Source organism: Leopardus geoffroyi, chromosome B1, assembly GCF_018350155.1.
Source record: "Leopardus geoffroyi isolate Oge1 chromosome B1, O.geoffroyi_Oge1_pat1.0, whole genome shotgun sequence".
NCBI lineage: Eukaryota > Metazoa > Chordata > Mammalia > Carnivora > Felidae > Leopardus > Leopardus geoffroyi.
This window is the reverse complement of record NC_059327.1, coordinates 166,819,825-166,841,562: the sequence shown is the minus strand read 5'-3', so window position 1 is coordinate 166,841,562 and position 21,738 is coordinate 166,819,825. Positions and strand designations below refer to the sequence as shown.

At 34.8% G+C, this 21,738-nt stretch overlaps 1 protein-coding gene across 1 annotated transcript in view; it reads right to left on the bottom strand.

Moving 5' to 3' along the window:
• Positions 1–21,500, bottom strand: part of GABRG1 (gamma-aminobutyric acid type A receptor subunit gamma1) — a 69,276-nt gene extending 47,776 nt beyond the window's left edge. The window contains exons 1-2 of the mRNA XM_045474187.1: positions 20,766–21,500; positions 7,761–7,909 (exon numbers count right to left, since the gene is read on the bottom strand). Of these exons, the coding sequence (XP_045330143.1) occupies positions 7,761–7,909; positions 20,766–20,869 (253 nt within the window). The 5' untranslated portion in view covers positions 20,870–21,500. The remainder of the gene's footprint in view (positions 1–7,760; positions 7,910–20,765) is intronic.
• Between the last annotated feature and the right edge of the window lie 238 nt (positions 21,501–21,738).

Below are 21,738 nucleotides of genomic sequence, written 5' to 3'. Positions count from 1 at the left end.
CGCCAGAATATAAACTCTTGGTGGGAGTGAATATATGGAAAGAATGGACATTTTGGGCACCTTAAAGGAAGTGCAGAGAATAGTATGAAGAAGGAAAAAGAATTAAAAAAAAAAAAAAGAAAGCAGTGAGGTCAATGAAATTTCCATGTTCAGCTTCCAGATAGCTAAAACCAGATACCTCTTTTCCAGACATAAAATAAAATGGATTTAAAAAATATTCTCTTCATAATCATTTTTAACCATGCTTTCTTGGATGACATATTCAAATAAAGATATCTTTAGCAGATCATGTAGCTTCTGGGTCACTTTTTTATATTAATTCCAATTAATTAATTAAGGTTAATTAAAAATTAAGTCTGGTCAATTAAAAACTCTAATCCTAGAACATAAGTTTTAACAGTCTTTTCCATTAAAAAAAGAAAGAAACCCATTGATTCATATGATACCATTATAACACACTGACTCTGAAAGAACCATAATTAATGTTTTTCTTGCCATAGAAAAGACAGCAGGGGTCCTCAACCCAGATACTTTTTTGGGTTTGGGTCCAGATAGTTCTTTCCAAGACTTGCTAACAGGGGAATGTCAACTAACACTCACCATTTCCCTCTGCAGGTTACATATGGGCACATAGGTATTTGGCTATGTGTGGATGAAAAGGTACACATGGGTAAATAAGTACTTAAGTGAGTCTAATACTGTAGCCACAATACTAACACAAAAATCCAGAAAAGATACTAACACAAATTTTGGATAGAAAAAAATGCCTACAAAGAGCACTTCAACAGTCAAGTCATTTATTATGGATACAGGTAAAAGGCTACTATGCATGGTACATACGCTTACTTAAATAGAAATTAATCAAATTAAAGTAAAACTGTATTCTCTTACCCAAACAACATTTCAATACTCAATAGCCAATAACCAATTTAAGTATCCAATGCACATGTATGACAATTTTAATATATATTTAACTATCTATTTTAATATAACTTAATTTATGGGGGCACCTATAAATTAAGGTGGCTCAGTTGGTTAAGCATCTGACTTCAGCTCAGGTCATGATCTCGCAATTGGCAGGTTCGAGTCCCATGTCGAGTTCCGTGCTGACAGCTCAGAGCCTGGAGCCTGCTTCAGATTCTGTGTCTCTGTCTCTCTCTGCCCTCCCCCCATGCTCTGTCTCTCTCCCAAAAATAAATAAACATTATTTTTTTTAATATAACCTAATTTATATATATTTAATTAAGCATATTTATTTATTTATTTATTTATTTACTGAAATTGTCTTCTTAGGAAAATATAAGATGGGCCTCTTGTTCTGTAGTTAAACATCTCTGTAGGCAGCAGACTTAGCAACCTGCTCCTGCTCCTACACCTGATCAGGGTAAAAGAAACAGAGGAGCCATGGGTTCTAGAGAGAAAAGCAGTGGAGTATCTTCACACCCACTCTTTTGTGTGTCTAGGATATTTTAATTTCTTGTGGGCATAATTCACATCAAAAGAAGTTGACTGGGCTATAAGGCTCTCACTAGGTTTTTGACCCAAGAAAGTTGTGCACCAGCAGCACACATCTCATACCTACTGATGGAAGGGCTAATGCTGATGGAAGGTAGAACCATCTAGGTTTCCCAGGTCAAGGAAGTAAACAGTATAAAACGCCTATGAACAAACAACAGAAAACAATCCTACCCTCCTACTCATAAACGTTGTTATTTATACAAATGCCTCTCAAAGGATATCAAGGGTTAATTAGGATTTGCCTGAAATGAAGTGGAAACTAACAAGACAAAGGTTTCAACTGCATCCAATGAAATGAACAAGAAGACCATCCCCCTTGGTAGTTCCTGCATGTTCCCATCACTAGGAACCTCAAAGACTTAAGCAGATGGAATAAAAGAGCAGATCACACCTCCTCACCACCTCACCCCATCAAGTCCCTCTCTAGTAGCACTTGCCTACCCCATGACCTAGGAGAGTGATGGCATTGATTCTGTTCAGATATTAATTTTTAGATTAGCTCAAACTATTTGAATCACTAAAACTCCTTGGAAAGCCATAGACCCTACCCTAATAGTTGTTAAGAAATTAAAAAAAAAGAAGATTCAACATAGAGTAGTTGAAAATTCACTAGAATTAGACAACCTTTTAATGTTAATTTGCCATTAAGCTTAGAAGTCCTCAATAAGTTGACTGTATAAATTTTCATAGCATCAATGAAGAGTAAAGATTGCAATGAAACTCTGGACAGAGAGGAATGCCTGCAAAGGTCATCTAAACAAGTCAGCTATTCATTATGTATACTCTGAGGTACACAGATAAAGTGCTACTATGCATGGTACGATTACCAAGGTTCTTGGGACATGTTTAATCTACACTATTAAGCAAAGTGATGATGTCACAGATGTACAGAATTTGAAATCCCATAACTTGATCTGAAATAATATACTTAAAATGTAAATTGATGAAATAGAGCTATCAAAATACCTATATATGGAATAAAAAAGACTATATGTACTGGCTTCTATTCAGAAAATATACATTCAGCAAATATTAAGTGAACCTTATGCTTCAGGCATTGCTTTAACAACTAGGGATATAGTGATTTCTACTTTCAGGGAATTTATTTATTGGAAGAAAACAGACTATCAACTAATAGTAGTGAAGTATGATAAGTAAAATGGAACTACAGTTTTCTGCTTCTTGTGATAAATATTTGGTATCAAATTAATCTTCCCAAAGAACATAACTATAAAATTTATTTAAAAATTTTAAAATTATTGAAAGAATCACACAGCAGCTAACAAAATCAGGATTTGATGCAACAATTTCCTTGAAGGATTGGAAATGCAGTGATGTAAGCTCTACATTATGCTGGCCACTTTTCCCCATTGGTGCATTTGCTGTTTTACTGCGCAGAAATGGCTTAGAATTTGCATCTGCCGCATTGGGCTGGAGAAACAAAAATTGAAGTTAACGTCTGTCCAAACAGCTATGACTTCTCTGCCAGTCAGAGTGGCTACAATGAACAAATCAGGAGACTATAGATGCTGGAGAGGATGTGGAGAAACGGGAACACTCTTGGACTGTTGGTGGGAATGCCAACTGGTCCAGCCACTCTGGAAAACAGTGTGGAGGTTCCTCAAAAAATTAAAAATAGATCTACCCTATGACCCAGCAATAGCACTGCTAAGAATTAACCCAAGGGATACAGGAGTGCTGATGCATAGGGGCGCTAGTACCCCAATGTTTATAGCAGCACTTTCAACAATAGCCAAATTATGGAAAGAGCCTAAATGTCCATCAACTGATGAATGGATAAAGAAAATGTGGTTTATATACACAATGGAATGCTACTTGGCAATGAGAAAGAATGACATATGGCCTTTTGTAGCAACATGGATGGAACTGGAGAGTGTTATGCTAAGTGAAATAAGTCATACAGAGAAAGACAGATACCATATGTTTTCACTCTTATGTGGATCCTGAGAAACTTAACAGAAGACCATGGAGGAGGGGAAGGGGAAAAAAAAGTTAGAGAGGGAGGGAGGCAAACCATAAGAGACTCCTAAAAACTGAGAATAAACTGAGGGTTGATGTGGGTGGGAGGGAGGGGAAAGTGGGTGATGGGCATTGAGAAGGGCATCTGTTGGGATGAGCACTGGGTATTGTATGGAAACCAATTTGACAATAAATTTCATATTAAAAAAAAAGGAACCAACAGAGAAGAATTTAATCAAACATTCTACCTGCAATTTCTCCTCAAGGTATTTACTAATTCCTAAATTGTGCATATGCACAGTGTGATGCTAAGAAACCAAATATAAATCAGAATCTAAATTAATATGTAGAGATTTCAGCTATTTCTGGCATATGTGGGGCCATCAAGGAGAGAGGTTCCTAGTACAAACCTCAGGCTGTCAGTGGAAACACTTCAAATGGTTATGCCCTGAGGAAAAGCAAAGTTTTACAAAAAGAAACACACCAGTTTGGGCCAAATAAAGGCGATTTCCTTAACTTGACTACTAAAACAAAATTAGAATCCTCTCTGGAAGGAAATAACATCATCTAAGTCTCCATTATTTTTAATATACTCTACTGGCATTCAATAAAAAATTAACATACCATAAATGAAACAAGCAAATCAACTTAAACCAAGACATAAAATGAAAAAGAAATTTTTTTAAAAAGTTACACAAGTGATCAAGATACTGTGATTATCAAAGACTAAAATAATTACAGCTAATATGTATAAGAAAATAGATAAAAAGATGGCAAATTTGATAAATACTTGAAATACTTTAAAAATCATTTGCAAATACTGCAAGTAAGAATTATTGATCCAGAAAAGAGGCCAATAATAAAAGAGAATGAGGGGCACCTAGGTGGCTCAGTCACTTAAGCATCTGACTCTTGATTTTTGGTTCAGGTCATGATCTCATGGTTCATGGAGTCGAGCACCACAGTGAGCTCTGCACCACAGCACAGAGCCTTCTTGGGATTCTCTCTCTCCCTCTCTCTCTGCTCCTCCACCATTCACAGTCTCTCCCCCACTCTCTCTCAAAAATAAAATAAACATTAATTTAAAAAAAAAGACTTAGGGAAAATGTCAAACATATGTGCAATGGAGTCACAAAGAAATTGACATAGAAAAAATATTTGAAGAAATATTCACCAAGAATTTTCCAAAAGCAATCAAAGATTCCAACAAATAGATTCAAGAAGCCCTATGAACTCTCCCAAATACCAAAAACAAAACAAAAAGTCTGGGGACCTTACATAAAACTGCAGAAACCCAAAGACAAAAAAAAAAAAACCCTGCAGAGATAAAAGATAGTTTATTTCTAGAACAGCAATATTGTTGTTGAAAAGTGATTTTCAACAGAAATAATATAGAATAAAATGGAGTGAGGTTTATAAAATTTGGAAAGGAAACAGCAACTATCCTGGGTTTAAATGTTAACTGAAAATATCATTCAAATGAAGGCAACATAAAAATATTTTTCATGTAAAAACAGAAATAATTTTTTGCCCTGAAATTTACACCAAAAGAAACACTGTAAGGAATATTTTTTCTAAATGGGGACACAGTACTGAAGAAAGTAGAGAATAACAAATGGGATAATTTCATGGTAAAAACTAATTGCTTTTAAACACTTTGATAATAAGAGTGAATTTTGGTATTTCAAAATATAAAATAAAAATACATGGGTATTTGGGGCACTTGGGTGACTCAGTCAGTTAAATGTCTGACTCTTTATTTCGGCTCAGGTCATGATCTCGTGGTTCATGAGATACAGCCCTGCATTGGTTTTTCACTGACAGCATGGAGCCTGCTTGAGATTCTGTCTCTCCCTCTTTCTCTGCCCCTCCCCTGTTCACACACTGGCTCTCACTTGTGCGTTCTCGTTCTCTCTCTCTCTCTCAAAATAAATAAACACTTTTAAAAGTTTTAAAAAAAGAAATGACAAAAAAGGGAAAAAAACCTCAGATCTTAAATACAAAAAATATCGCAAATGTTATTATGAAACAACTTAACACTAGTAAATTTGAAAATTTATATTCCTTAAGAGGTTCAGCCTACTAAACCTGATTATTAAATTCATTGAACCGGCTGGGGCGCCTGGGTGGCGCAGTCGGTTAAGCGTCCGACTTCAGCCAGGTCACGATCTCGCGGTCCGTGAGTTCGAGCCCCGCGTCAGGCTCTGGGCTGATGGCTCAGAGCCTGGAGCCTGTTTCCGATTCTGTGTCTCCCTCTCTCTCTGCCCCTCTCCCGTTCATGCTCTGTCTCTCTCTGTCCCAAAAATAAATAAAACGTTGAAAAAAAAATTTAAAAAAAATAAAAAATAAATTCATTGAACCGGCACACCTGGATGGCTCACACTCCGTTGAGCTGGTTTCGTGTCTGACTCTTGATATGGGCTCAGTTCATGATCTGTGGGATCAAGCTCTGAGTTGGGCTATGGGCTGATAGCGTGGAGATTGCTTTGGATTCTCTCTCTCTTTCTCCCTCTCTCTCTGCCCCACCCCCGCTTGTGCTTGCACGCACTCTCTCTCTCAAAACAAAATGATAAATAAACATTAAAAAAATAAAATACAGCAATTGAACTGTTAAAATTTTTTTCCCAAATCAAACTCTAGACCAGCATGACTTCCTCAAATAATTTTCCTGAATATTTAAGGAAAAAATATCATCCATTTTAGATAAACTCAGAGATGAAAAGGGAGGTAAACCATAACTCATTTGTAGATGCTATCATGATCTCAGTTCTGCAACTAAAAGAGACATTAAAGAAAGTAAAATAAATGGCTCATGTCTTTCATGAACATAGATACAAAATTCCAACACAAAATATTATCAAATTGAATCTAGTGATATTTTGTAGTTACCATATCACAACCAACTGGTATTTGTTACAGAACTGCAAAGTTTTAAAAATCAGACAAAGCTACTTATAGAACAAACAGTAAGTAGAAAAAAGGGCAAAACACAATCAATATGATTGTTTCAGTGGTTGCACAGAAATTATTCAAAACATTGAGGAAAAAAAGAATTCTAGCAAATAAGAGAAACTAACAAGCATCTTAAAAAAGAATCCTACAGCAATCATACCTAATAGTGAAGTATGAATTGCTCTCCCTGATACCAGGAACAATCCAAGACTATTCAAAATGTACTCTAGTCCTACCCAATTCAACATGGCATGAAAAAAAGCATAATTTTGGAAATAAAGTAAAATATTCTTTGTTTGCAAAGTAGACACTATTTGCAATGCAGTAATTATTTGTAATGGTCAACTATCTTTATAGAAAATCTAGAAGAATATAACAATAAATGATTAAAATTGATACAGAAATTTCACAAGGCTTCTGAAGACAAAAAATATGCAATTTAGCCATTTTTATATATATTGCTAATGTAAAATTAGAAAATAAATTTTTAAAAATGTATTTACACTTACAACACAAAATCCAAATATATAGAATTAAATCTAGTAAAATATATTCAACATTTCTTCACAGGAAACTCTATATACATATATATACATATATACATATATATACATATATACACATATGCGTATGTATATATATATATACATATATACATACGCATATGTGTATATATACGTATATATATGTATATATACGTATATATATATAGAAAGAGAGAGGGATGATGCTTATGAACTTGGTATGGTAAAAATTCAATATGGTAAAGATTTCAATTTCTCTATATTGACCATAGATTTAATGCAATCCCAATGAAAATGTTAGCTGATCTATATTTTTTGTTTGTTTTAAAAAAAGTCACGGGGGGCACTTAGAATTTAATTATTATAAAACTTACACTTGAATACAAATGACTGAGAAGAACAAAGTAAGATTACCTGCACTATTACTGGCTTAGAATTCATTAATTAAAACAGTGCTGCACGGGCACAAAACTAGATCCCTACCTACCTTTCAAATAATCTCTTTTAGGAAATATCTCTCAGCTTTTCAGGCAGTTTTATCAAAACTTTGCTGTTGTACTCTTTATTGTAGCAGTTGTAAAATAATTACATCAAAAATATTTATGTCTTTCTTCCCACATCAGATTGTGAATTCTTAACACTGCCAATTTAACTAATAAATTATCAAACTTAACAGTCTCTGACATACATCAGACACTCAAGGAATATGAGTTATATGATTAAAATGACATCAGTAAATAAGATTTTCATAGTCACCAAAATCCCAAACAGATAATTCAAACTTACCTCCTATATCTGGGCGAAGTTTATTGTCATAGCCTTGAAGCAATGAGTTGAGAATTTGTGTTATATCTCCTTCATGAATCTTTGGTGCCAAGACCCAAGTTTTGTTCACTGTTAAATCCTCATCATCTTCGTCATCCACTTTATCAACACTAAATAATTCAAAAATGATAGAAATTTCAACAAATTGTGTACTTAAAAACACAGTTTAAGATAATCATAATTCTTATTTCTTTGTTAGGAAGTAGTAAGAGGAGAAAAAAGCATTAAAAATATTTTACATTCAGTAAGACTGATACTTTCTTCATATGAATCATGCTGATATAATAATACTCAAAAATTAAGAATTCAGTACAAGAAGTGTAGCATATAATTTTTAAATAATAAGTTAAATCTTGACCACATCCACAGTTGTCATTTAAGGTCATAGAGATTATGCACTGGAAATGTGAATGATGGTCTTAGATTTGCGCAGTATAGAATCTGCACAACTGTTTATGGTGACTCAACCACAACACATCCCCCCCAAAAATTAAAAGGTAAATAATTACAGGAAAAGTTGTAATAATTGCTGTAGTGAGATATTTAAAAATGCATGTGTAGAAAAGAAGAATAAAGGAAAAAGTATTCAATACATCTATGCCTCTTCTTTCAATTCAGAAGAACCTAGATATCACATTCTAAGAACTTTTTCAGAGATTGTCTTGTCATCAAAGCTTGAATGGGTGACTCACCTGACATATATGAAGGGGGACACGACTATCAAGTTTTATGAACAGAAATGAAACTTTAGAAACCAAATAACACCATTGCTTCCATTTTGTAAATGAGAAAACTGAAGACAGTAGGGAACTAGCCAATGCACAAACTCACTTCTATTAGGAAAACTGAAAAACAAGTCCTAACTAACTCTTCAGTTAATGCTTCCTACTACACCCCTGTGTTTAACAAGCATAAGGATGCAGCTTAATCCTGCGTTGTGGTAGAAAATGCAGCAATATAGATATTCATCCACAATTCATCAGAAGTAACAAACTACTCTTCATTATTCATAAAGAATGCCATCCTCAAATGAGTATGATCATCCTAGACTTAACACCTACTCCAGCAAATCTCAGCACTCCAGTGAAAAAGGGTCAAAAGGATAAACACCTACATTGGTGAAATTAGGTAAATCCAAAATATATCAGTTATTTCCAAATATTTCAGAGATAGGCTTCCTTCTAGCAGTAAACATGCAAATTTATCTCAGTATCTTTAGTTTATTTTTCCACACTATCCATTTAGATTTCTTTTGCTTTGGACCTAAAACATCTTCGCTAATGCAGCCTTCCCCCTCTTTATCTTTTAAAAACTTTTTCCAGTTTTATTGAGATATAGCCAATGTATATTATAGTACAAATTTAAGGTGTACAACATAATTATATGTATATTTAAAGATAATTACCACAATAAGCTTAATTAACATCCACCCTTTTTATTCTTAATGAGTACAAATTAACATTATAAATGAAAACTTCATCTTTAAAGTATCGACTAGTCATTTCTTCTCGATTGTAATTCTATTGATGGTTATTATCAACAGATAATGGAGAGGACTATTATTCTCAGTATTTCTTCTCTCCTTCCTGTCAGAAAATTATACTTCTCACTCCACTGACTTCTAATTTGGTCATGTGACTTGAAATGCTCCTTCCTTGCTGGAGGATTGTACTTCCCTGTTCTACTGAATTCAGGGGTGGCCCTGTGGTCTGCTTTAGCTAATGGAATATATGTGGCCTGCATCACTACCGAGCAGATTTGATGTCAGAGCACAGTTCATCATATCTCTCTTGTCTTTCTGCCAAAAGACCAGAAACATGTAGAAGCTACTCCATTATTTCACTCCCAGAGCGAAGGCAACACGGACAGAGCCACAGCTGATCTACAAGGGACACGCATCCTCAGTGAGAAACATTGAGTGTTGTAAGCCACTGAGATTTGGGGGTACTTTATTACCACTGTATACAACTTAAATTCCTACGTAAACTCCAATGGTACATTTAGTTAACAGGTTTTCAAGGAAGCACCCATTTATATTATTTGTATTGCTGTATTTAACTTCAAAAAGTACACACTACTGAAATCTAGCTATATGATCATCTTTAAAATAATTTATTTTCTCTCAATGAAATATACACACACCTACATTCATTCATAAACGAAATCACTAAAAATAGTGAAGTATTAAGAGTCCCTGCTGGTGTGTCCTCCAGGAACATTATCTTATCCAATTAGAATTGTTAAGATATTGGCAACAACCCAAATTCTAGAGCATCCATTTAGCTTAAACTCCCAGTTTATGGAGTGAAACATCTGGTGGTTTGAAGCAGGCCACTGAACATAGAAGCAGTCGATCTTTCTTTGAAATATGATTGTAGTCAAATGGAAGTTTCCATGAAAAAAAAATAAAAGCCTTTTCTATTTTTTAACAGTAGCAATGTCCTGATAATCCCAAAGTACAAGTTCATAGTGATTTATAGTCCTCTTTTCCCAGCTGGCTTGAAGGTAATATGAGACTCTCAGTGCTATCACAAAGCTAACTGTCCTCATTTTTGGCAATAATAGAAAGGAAATTTCATTCTGGTTAATTTTTCTGTATCTTCCCTCCAAGCTTTCTAAATTACCTTCGGAATATTCATTAAGTATGTGAAGACCTTATTGGTATTATTTTGGTGATTAATAAGTACTTGTCATAATTTTAAAAATAATTCACATAGTTGATCTGATGTCTCGATATCTTTCACAGGCTGGGGGATATTTGTAATGTTTACATATGTTGAGTGACTATTCACATAGGGGAAAGACGTATGATTTTCTTAGGTAACACTGAGAATTTCTTGACTCATGCTCAAGCACTTCTTTTAAATAATTTAACTAAGTATAATTTTATAATTAGTGGAAATACATTTAGACCACTGAGTATAAAATTTTAATAATTGCTATCTTAATGATTGACATTTTTATTGTTACTATCAACTACTGAATACCTATAGTGCATCATTAAGTTCTTACCATGTTTTAGTAATTGTGTGCTAGGTTCTTTCCACATTTTATGTCATTTAATCCAGAGTAATCCCATGAAATAAACATTAATGTTTCTATTTTTCAGATAAGAAAAAATAAATTTCTAGAATTTCCAGGATACACCCTTTTAAAAAATAGAACCAGGAATATTAATTTGAAGACTTGTTTTGTCTCTCTCACTTTTTTTCTTTTTTGTTTTTTTTTTTTTTTTGGAAGTTTCCATAATATCATCACATTTTATCTTCATTAAAAATTTCAGGGTGGTTGGACTGTGAGTTTTCTAATTCATAAGAACACAGCAACTCTTACGGTAAGTAATTAGTATATTTGGATTGTGCATGAATAGGATGCTTAATCTCCATCCTTGAATTCCAAAGGGTTAGAATAATAATTTCAAGGAATCACAAACACATGCTCTGATGACAAAGACTTTCTAACATGTGTGCTCAACTTCGAATCCAATGCTTTAACTCATTTATAGAGTAAATATCATGTACTACAAATGTGCTAAGTCCTGAAAATAAGACAAAGTTGCTTTACTGATCTAGATTATCTTATTTTTTAATAAAGGAGAAACCTATTTAAACAAATGACACAGAAAGCCATAACATATAAAGATATTTATTACAGTATTATTTATAATAGCACAAATTTTAAATACTAAGAGGACATTTAAGTAAATAATTATAGAGCCCTATGATGTAATGAATGTACCCACTTGATTGATTTGATTGATTGTACCCATTTGACTGATGTACCATACAGATTGAACAGTCTGTAAAAAATAGAACATTATTTTCATGATTTAATGTTACATATAACATACAACAATTTGCTTTTATCAAAGCCTATGTATAAAATGGCTGAAGATTTGGTGGGAAAGCTGCATAATGAGTATACTAAGTATTCTACACTTGTGGAGCTATAGAAAATTAAATTTTGTTTGTATATTAATAGTATGCTATGACCTTTCTGAGGAATTATATAATACAAATACATGAAAAGGAGTTAATTTGTCATTAATGCCTACCTAAAAAATGAACTGCCTTTTCCTATACATCAGATAGTGTTCGGAAATAAATTTCTAATCATAAACCTAAGTAATTCAACAGAGCATTTTATAGAGAGAAGCGGGGCTTTATACTCTGCCAAGAAAACAGCAGGGGCAGCCCTGAAAATTCGCTCCTCAGTTTTCCCTCCATGGTAACGTGGTTGACTGATGGCCCAGCTGCCGGCCCTCTGGACCAGACCTGCATCTACAGGAGACCCAAGGTTCCCTTGGGCTGCTCGCAGCAATAACTGAACGTAGTAGAAATCCTAGTCGTACAGCTCCATTCCTACAGGACCAGGGACTCCTCTAAAGGGCAGCTTATGTTAGACAACTCTCACTAGCCTGCGCAAAACTTGATTAGAAGCCTGAGACTCTTTTGACACAAACTTTCTTTCTCCCCCGTGCTCACAGGTGTCAGACTGCCATTATTATCTGAAGCCTCTCTTTCCTTATGTCCACTTCCTCCTGCTTACCTTACATAGGCATTTCTCTCAAAAATCTCTTGGGGCCCCTGGGCTCAGTCGGATGAGCATCTGATTTCAGCGCAGGTCATGGTCTCGTGGTTCATGAGTTTGAGCCTGGCGTCCGCTCTGTGATGACAGCTCAGAGCCTGGAGCCCTGCTTCTGATTCTGTATCTCCCTCTCTCTCTCTGCCCCTCCCCTGCTCATGCTCTATCTCTCTCTGTCTCGCAAAAATAAATAAATGTAAGAAAAAAAAATTGAAAACTCTCTTACGTGTCTAATCTCAGCTTGGTATCTGCTTCTCCAAAGCTTCTGCCTCCCACATATTTTTTAACTGACACTGCTAACTATTTACTAAAGAAAAATTTTGAGTCACATACATCAGTGTTGGGTTTTCTTGTTTTTGCTTTTGTTTTACTAAGCTATTTTAATACATTATACAAATCGATCAGTTTATATACTTACTGTTTGTGAAAAACTACTCTAATGAGTTATTACTATTCTTAATAAAACAAGCAAAAACTTTGAACTAATAATAATTAAAACAGACTAAGTAAACCAAAGTATGCTATACCCTATAATTATAAGGAGAATTACAAACAGAATATTGTAACGTTATATATGCTATACCGTCTTTATAGCCAGAGAAAAATAATATAGGTCTATAGCAAGTCAATCAAGTAATATAAACTGTCTTTCACACATAGGCTAAACATTCATCAGAGTTTGCCCAGGATGGCCGTGGTTTCTATCTGTTGTCCTAGAATAATAATTGCACCCTCTTTTACTCACAAAATGACCTAATTTGGATGATAAATTATATAGTCACCCTGTATATAGTGCATATAAAGGTGACTTCAAATGCCCTGGTTCTGACACCTGGGGAAAACTCTTCCATTAATCTGTTTAGAGGGTCAAGATGATACTTCAAAGCCAAGCCTCATCTGTGATCTGTTGTTCATGACAGATTAGCCTTTGTTTATAAATTTCAAATATGTTTTTATAAGCATAAGACAAGTGATAAGTTCCAGGAAAGAAACATACCTGTTCTCATGTTTCTGAGTAGGAGATATCCTAATGCCAAAGCCTACAGGAGCTAGTTTTTAGAGACTAGATATTGATTTTAGATCTGAAATTCAAAGAAAATGAAAGTAAAATAAAAAAGCGAATTTTCTTGCTTTCTTTTTTCCTCTATATTCTAGCCGCTAATTTTTTTTATACAAAGCTCCCTTCTACAATTGCAGCTCTGAATCATTTTTATTGTTTGTACAAGTTACTAGGGAAGCAGAAGTAAAAGCCTGGTAAATAACAGGGTTACAGATCTGAACTTTCGGAGGTTTAGAGAGGTGAAATGATAGCCCACTCAATTCTATGATTTTTCTTTTAGCACGAGAGAATGTAAGACTCATCACTTAACACACACAAAGAAGAATGCTTAGGAAATTTGAGGAAGGAGAAGGGACCCTAACCTGGAACGTTAAGTGTGTTGCACTTTGTTTCCAAAGTGTCCAGTATCTAATTCTCCCATAAAATTGACCACACTGCATCTTAATTAACTGCTTTATTTATTTATTTATTTATTTATTTATTTATTTATTTATGTTTATTTTGGAGAGAGAGAGAGAGACAGAGTGCGAGCAGGGAAGGGGCAGAGAGACAGGGAGACACAGAATCCGAAGCAGGCTCCAGGCTCTGAGCTGTCAGCACAGAGCCTGACGCGGGGCTGGAACTCATGAACCACAACACCGTGACATGAGCCCAAATCAGACGCTCAATCGACTGGGCCACCCAGGGGCCTCTTAACTACCTCATTTATTTATGGACTTCTCCAAACTCCTTGAAGGCAGCGGTTAAGGTTTTCAATGTTATATCATTGGCACCCAGACCAGTGCCTGACACCCAGTAGGTGTCCCATAAAAAAATCCACTGAATGAATGGAAAGAATAATCGAGCCCATCTTGCTGTTTGCAAGTAAAATTAAAGTGAATCAAGAAAACAAACAAATAAAACAAAAATCATTGGCCTCAATAGGAGAACTTACTAATGTAGCTAACCTAATATCAAATTAATTTCAAAGAACAAAGTAACTTTCTGATACTAGTACTACTGTCAGACTTATAAAATTGACTTATAAAATTAGTAAGAGGAAATGTAACAAGGAAGGTACAAGTCTTATGTGAAAAAAAAACAGAAGACTATCGGAACAGAAACAAAACATAAAGGCAACGTATATATTTTGGCTACAAGACACTACCGTTAATATATAACCCCCAAATTAGCTTGTAAATTTAATGAAGTTTTAATCAGAATCCCATAGTTCACATGTATGAGGTTAAAATCCTCATAACTAAATAGAAGAATCAGTATGGCAGTTTATAGGAAATTATCAAAAAAAGAATTATTAGATGAAGTTTGCCCTGCCAGAATAAAAACAAAACATATTCTTACAGGAAGGAAAATAAACCATAATTTTCATTATAATCTATTAAAAAAGTGACCATTGGGCTAAAAGTATATTAAAATTAACACCAAATTCTCTATTGTTCGAATTTATATACATAGACCCTGAGAGAACATACAATAGAAACAGTAAAATTCTTCATGACACTCACATTCTCTACGCCTTTGATGTTCTTATGCATCAGATAAAATCTATAATTCTGCTAAAAATTTTACAAAGTGGAGGCATAATATTGAGGCTTATTAAATTATAAAACATATTAAAAGATCTTAAAATCGAGTGGAGTAAAGATATGGCAATGAGTTCCTCTGAATGCAGAAAAATATACCTTTTTTCCCTAACTCTTAGAATCACAAAATGAGAGATTAAAATATATTCATTGACATAAGGATCCTCTCAGACCATTCACTTAAAAAAGAAGAGAATACAAATGGGTAGAACTGAAACAAGAAAAGTATCTTTCTAGTCATTCCGGTTCTGACAATTTGAAGGTTTTTCAAAAAGAACTGTTACTAAGGAAATGTTCTCTCTCTCTCTCTGTCTCTCCCACTCTGTCTTTCTTCTTCACTAATACTGACCCAAACTTATGCCCATGACATTGAGTCCATTCGCAGAGTTGCAGTTGATGCCAGCCTCTATGATGCCCACACTATAGTTAGTTCATCTAGAATTCGGAATACCAATTACATAGCATTTTATCATCAACATAAACTACCAGAATGCAGGTTCACTGAGGACAGGGACTCTGCCTTCTTTGTTCTGTACATTGAGCATATATTCTGTTCCATATATGCCCCATACACAGGACACAAATGTTATTAGGGCAAGGATTCTGTCTTACTTACCAGTGCATCTCCAGCTGTCAGAACTCTGCTTAACACACCATGGGCCCTGAGTAAATATTTGTTGAATGAGTGCTAATGCTCCATAGATGTTTACTGAGTGAATTAATAGCTAAGACTATTTCCTGAAACATGAGGCTTCAATTGGTTACACTATTTTAGTGTAGATAGAATTAGATTCTGAGATATTTAAAAATAGAAAGAGACATAAATTTCATCTGCCTCCCACAGAGCACAAGAACTCTAACAAGCTTCTGCTTGAAGAAGTCTGGTGATAAGGCATCCATAATTTTGTTAGAGGCCTTTTGTGTTGAAAGAAAATGTGACTTCACGTAGCTTCCACTAGTCAGTGATGGTATGTCTATTATACCTATGTGTAATAAATTCAACCATGATTTTATTTAGCATCCTTAAAAATAAGTTGCCATTCCGAGTCCTCAAAAAACCTTTTCTGGATTCCAAATTCTTGCTATTAACTCTTTATCCTATGGTGTTTTTTTCTAGATCAAGTGTTCCACTTTGTTAAAGGTTTTCTAAAAATAATTAATCTGGCACTATACATAGTATTCCAGATTATGTGATAGCGACGCAAATTTTTATACTTACTATGCTTCCATCAACTGCATGGTCTGTCCTTTCTTTTCATCATTCTTTTCATCCCTCTCTTCCTTTTTTCCCCCCTCCATCTACAGTCATGCTAATTGCTTTGATTTAAATTGCATTTGTAATCTGAGAAGTGTGGTGGTTAAGAATGCAGGCTCTGGGCATAGAATACATGGCTTTGAGTGTTGGATTCAGCACTTATCAGCAAGATGTTTAGCGAGTTTAAAAATTGCTGTGCCCCAGTTTTCCCATCTGTAAAACGGGGAGAATAATAGAAGCAAATATTATTCTCCCTTCATACTTGATTGGTAATTTGGCTAAGTATAATGTTCTATGCTGAACATGTGGCTTTAGAATTCTGGAGACATTTCCCCCTTCGGGTATTGCTGGTGAGAAATCTGTTGGCTCTTTAATTCTCTTTCCTTGATTGAGATCTGTTCCAACAGCAGACTCTTCTGTTTATCACTGGCGTTCTGAATATGTATTTCCTTAGTGTGACTATAAGATGTTTTGCTTTGATTAATACCATAAATCCAGGCGTTACCATGAGTAAAAGCTGCATATAGGTTGTACGCATATCTAGTCTATTTGCCACTGCAAACGCAGAACGTTGCACTTTGTATGGCATGTAACAGGCATTCAAGAAGTATTTGTTGAATGAAATTATGAATGATCTCACTGGAATCCCAAAGATACCTAATAATGCATAAGGGTTGAAGGACTTTACCGTACTTGAGACAACTTTAACCAGTATAAATTATACTAGAATCACTGTAATTCCCAGAATATCCATCGTTATATCTTTTCAGTTAAAATTTTAAATGCTATGTACTTTGCACAAATTTTCTCTCTTGGTCTTGATACAAGCTGGAAAGGAGAGTGTCATTTCTATTTTCACAAATGAGGACTCTGTCTCAAAGATTTTCCTGAAATCACCCTAGTGGGAAATGGTGGAGCTAAAACTAGAATTTACATTCTAATGGCCAAGTCCAGGATTCTCAACTGGTACCATGTGTACCTGTGAATTATTCTCTTGAGGTCCATACATTTAATTTATGCCCACCTTTCCTCTTTCTCTCATGGCAGTCACTTATTATATTTTGATATAAATAATTAAATAAATAAATCTCAAGAGCCCTTTTTTTTTTTTTTTTTTTTTTGGTTTTCCACCCTACCTTGTCTCCTCTCCTTTGGGACCCTGCCTTCATTAATATTTTCTTAGACAAATTTTAATCACCTTTATATAACTATAAAATATTAGGTTAGCCTATTTAATGATTGAATAAAAAGTCAAACATGTCCTTTTGTTGCTTAGGCAAAAGCGTGTCTCATAATATATTATGGAATAAAATGGAAGAAGGGCATAACTAAAAGAGTCTAAACGCAAGAGATTTATCAATAATGATATTTGCATTTTAGCTTCAAACGCATTTGTCTCTTAGTCTTTCTTTGAATATTTTATGATCCTGGAATATCATTACTCAGTAATTTTGTCTTCAAGTTTGCATTGTATTGTATTAGAAAATTAAGTCAAAAATCTAAATGCCTAAAGAAAAATCATTCTCTAGTACCTCCATAAAATATATTACTGAAATTACTTGAAAATAATATATTTTATAAAGCAAATGTATTTGAATATTTTAATTTGGGCAACCGAACGCTAAACTGTATGATTACTGACTCATGAAATTGTTTGAAAAAAAAAAAACAAACAAAACAAGTTATTTTCCCTGGGCTCTTTCGGAATATAAATTCTTAGTCAAAGCTTATCATAAATTACTTTTTAAAACAACTAAAACCTCCGACTACTTTTTCAACTCTTGTTAAAAATCTGATTATAATTAGCTTTTCTCAACATTACAAATAAGTCAAATCAGGCTTAAGAGATTTTAACCAACTTATCAAGATGCCATAGAGCCTCACAGAGAATGAAACACAGGTACCATGACTACAGCTTTTAGTTACAATAAGAGGATAGGCTTTCAGAGTTCAGCAATATAAAAATCAATATAGTGTCTCCTCTCTGTGCACTTGATGGAAACTAATGAGGAAGGAAGCTATTGTCTCTGATTAGATATAAGAAATAATAACCCCCAATTTAGTAAATCCCCAAATAGATGACTCTAAAGATTTATTTTAGAAACCAGCATATCAAAATTCTTAAAAACAGAACTGTGATTAGTTTTAGAAAGGCCCCTCAAAAGAAGGAGAAAGGGAGAAGGAAATATGAATGTAAATGGTTTATACATGCTGAAACCAATTATCTCCAACTAAATATTAAAAGGATGAAAACTTCACCACAACTGTAGCTACTTTAAAGTGAAGACACAAACTCTCATGATGGAGGCCCTGAGAGCTAATTATAACAGCAATATATAGCTTTATTTTTTAATATTCTTTTATTTATTGGCCAGAATAATCCAAATTATCTGTAGTCTTGTGATAAAACGAATTATTTATATACACATATTATTTATCTCTATATATCTATATCTATCTATCTATATATATCTATATATAATTATTTATCTATATATAATTTTAACTGCATAAGCCTCCTCTCTGACTCATACATAAGGTAAAACAAAGTACATGGAATTTCAATTAGAATTTCACTCTTGAAAACTGCAAAGAAAACCCAGTAGAGCAACCACTGAGGTATTTTATGTTTCAGTTCAAATAGTAAACAAAATGACTACGAAAATGTGTAGAAATCATTAATGATCTCCAACCACCCTTCATTTCCTAGATGAAGAACCTGTTCAAGGAGGTTAGGGACTCTTGACACAGGTGATCATGTCTCCAGACTTCTAGAACCCATCCCTGTCAACTACACTGCACAACTCTTTAATTCTGAGCAGCTTGAAGAGACTTCTGGAGCCAATTATGAGGACTGCAATGTAAATATCCTCAAAAACAAAAGATATTACTTAAATAAAACATCTTTGTAGATAGACGGTATGTCCTTTAAGGATCAGCCTATTAGGTTGCAAGGGAAACTCCTACTTACAAAGGTAAAGGAGGATACAGGTTGTTATTTCAGAAAGCCACTGGGTAAATCTGTTTTTACTTATGAGAACACAGATTCATTTGTAGTATTATGAAGCTTCATGAAAGCACTGATACATGATCTATCAAAATATATTCTATAATTTTATAATATATTCAAAGAAATAAGCCATCATGGTACAACTTATATACCACAAATAATTAGTCGGTAGTATGTTTGTGCCCATGCAGAACATTTAAGTTTCTAAGGGAAAAAGGTAAATAAACTAAAACTGTAATACTTAAAAAAAACATTGCATGTCAAACATTTTCTGACAAGCCTAATATTGCTTAGTATAGCTTAATCCATTTCCTGTTTTTGGAGAGAAAATACAGTTGTTCTATCTGCTGGTAATGACAACAATATTCACTCTAGCTATATACTACAATTAATCGTCATAATAATTTATTTCAGTAATGATACAAGTAGTTATAGAGGCATGTTTCCATCTGCATAGTGATTTTATTCTGGAGTTCTAAACAGGATAACATAATATAATAATATAATTTTAAATATGCATTTATACAAAATACATTTACATGTTATGTATAGTATATCCAAGACCTAAATAGTGTCTGTTAATATATTTTAATTCCATTCAGCCACTACTCCTCTATACCTGACCATTTTATTTTTCTACCAGAATTATTTCAAAGTTTTATCGGAAGATATTACAATCCAAGAAGCTCAAGTCTTGTTCCTGTTAAATTGGAGGCTTGGGGATGCTACTGTCTCTCTCTTTGCCTCTCTGTCTCTCTTCTCTGTCACACACACACACACACACACACACACACACACACACACCCCACACATTCACATCCATACATTTTTTTCTTACTTGTAGACAACCAATTAAAATAAAAATTATTTACATACCTCAATAAAATATACATGGTTATCTCCAAATTAAATATAGCACACCCTCAAACCCAAAAGATTTTTAAGCCATATTTATAATCTCTCTTGATATAAAACTTTGGTTTTTCCAGAATACCAAAAAAAAAAAAAAAAAAAAAAGGGAAAAATCAACGTTACTTTATAGAAAAGCATCATACATACCATGTTGTGTAACAAGTTTCTAAAATAACTTTCTCTTTAAAATGCAGAATTATCCAGAAAGTTCATCAGTGACACCCATTCACTAAATTTAGTAGCAAAATCATTTCTACTCCCCCTCCCTGCTCCCAGTAACTGAACCTTTACTAGTTTCCACTGTGTCAAGTCACACAAAACAAAACAAAACAAACCCAAACTCAACTCCCCTCTGCGCTTTCACACATAGGTTCCTTTCATTCTATCTGAAAACAAGTAGATCTAATCGGAAAATAAAATGACGGTAAAATATCGCACTTGTGCCCAGGGGAATGCAAATTACTTAACTTAGAATGATTTTTTTTTTTTTTTTTAAGAAAGAGAAATGAGGGGGGAGGGGGTGGATACCACAGAATAGTTTCAAGTCCTTGAATGTACTCACCAGTTTCCCAAATGCAGGGTCAGTAACAAGAACATCAGCCTCACCACTCTACTTTGGCTCCACAAAAGAAAAGGGGAGAAGAGAGCAGCTTTCCAAGAACCCATCAGGATTGCTTTTTCCTCTCAGCTCTCCCAGCCAGGACTTTTTCTCCCACCTCAGCAGCAGCCGGGTGAGTGAGTACGAGAAGGGAGAGTGTGGGAAGGCAGTACACCTCCCAACCAGGTAGGATGCGACTCCCAGCGGAATGGAGCAGGGGAGCCAATAAGACCGAGAGGATGCTGGCATAAATTATCTGAGAACGAGTTGGGCCAATCTCCGGCCCTGAGAGGCGGGGCTTCTCCTACTAGAAATCAGAGCCCAGTAGGGAAAAGGGCTCCGTCTTTCCAAAAGAAAAACAAACCTCTTCTCTCACGCAGTCTTGGAGAAACGTTTGAGTGGCCTTGACAGATTCCCTCCCTGGGAAAAGAAGTCTCCCTCTTCCCCCTGACCTTCCCTCCTGCCTGACTCTATTTCGGGGGCTGCTGCCTTTTTCTCTCCCGCGTTTGGATTCTGAATCTGCCTTCCAAGGGAAGGCAGTACCTAATCCGTTTCCCCAGGCTCACGAAGGTTCTGCTATTTTTTGTTAATCATCGTTGGTAATTTGGAGTGTCGGCCGGTGTCTCGTTTCTCTTTGCAGACCCAGCAGCTGGCACAATGCCCGGCACAGATGAGCTCTCGGGAGATACTGAATATATAATTGAATGAATGAATGAGCGGGCTTGGTGCATTCCTGGTAATCACGTTTCCAACCCCCCCCCCCCTTCCGCTGCCCTTATGAGTGAGAGGATTGGCAGTCGCCTCTCCCAGGGCACCAGAAATGATGCTCATGAATAATCCCCGGCAAGAACAATCTCATTTTACAAAAACATAAGCAAAAATTCTATCTTAAAAAGGTCCTCTTAGCCATAGGAGTTGGAGACCTATTATATGGGTA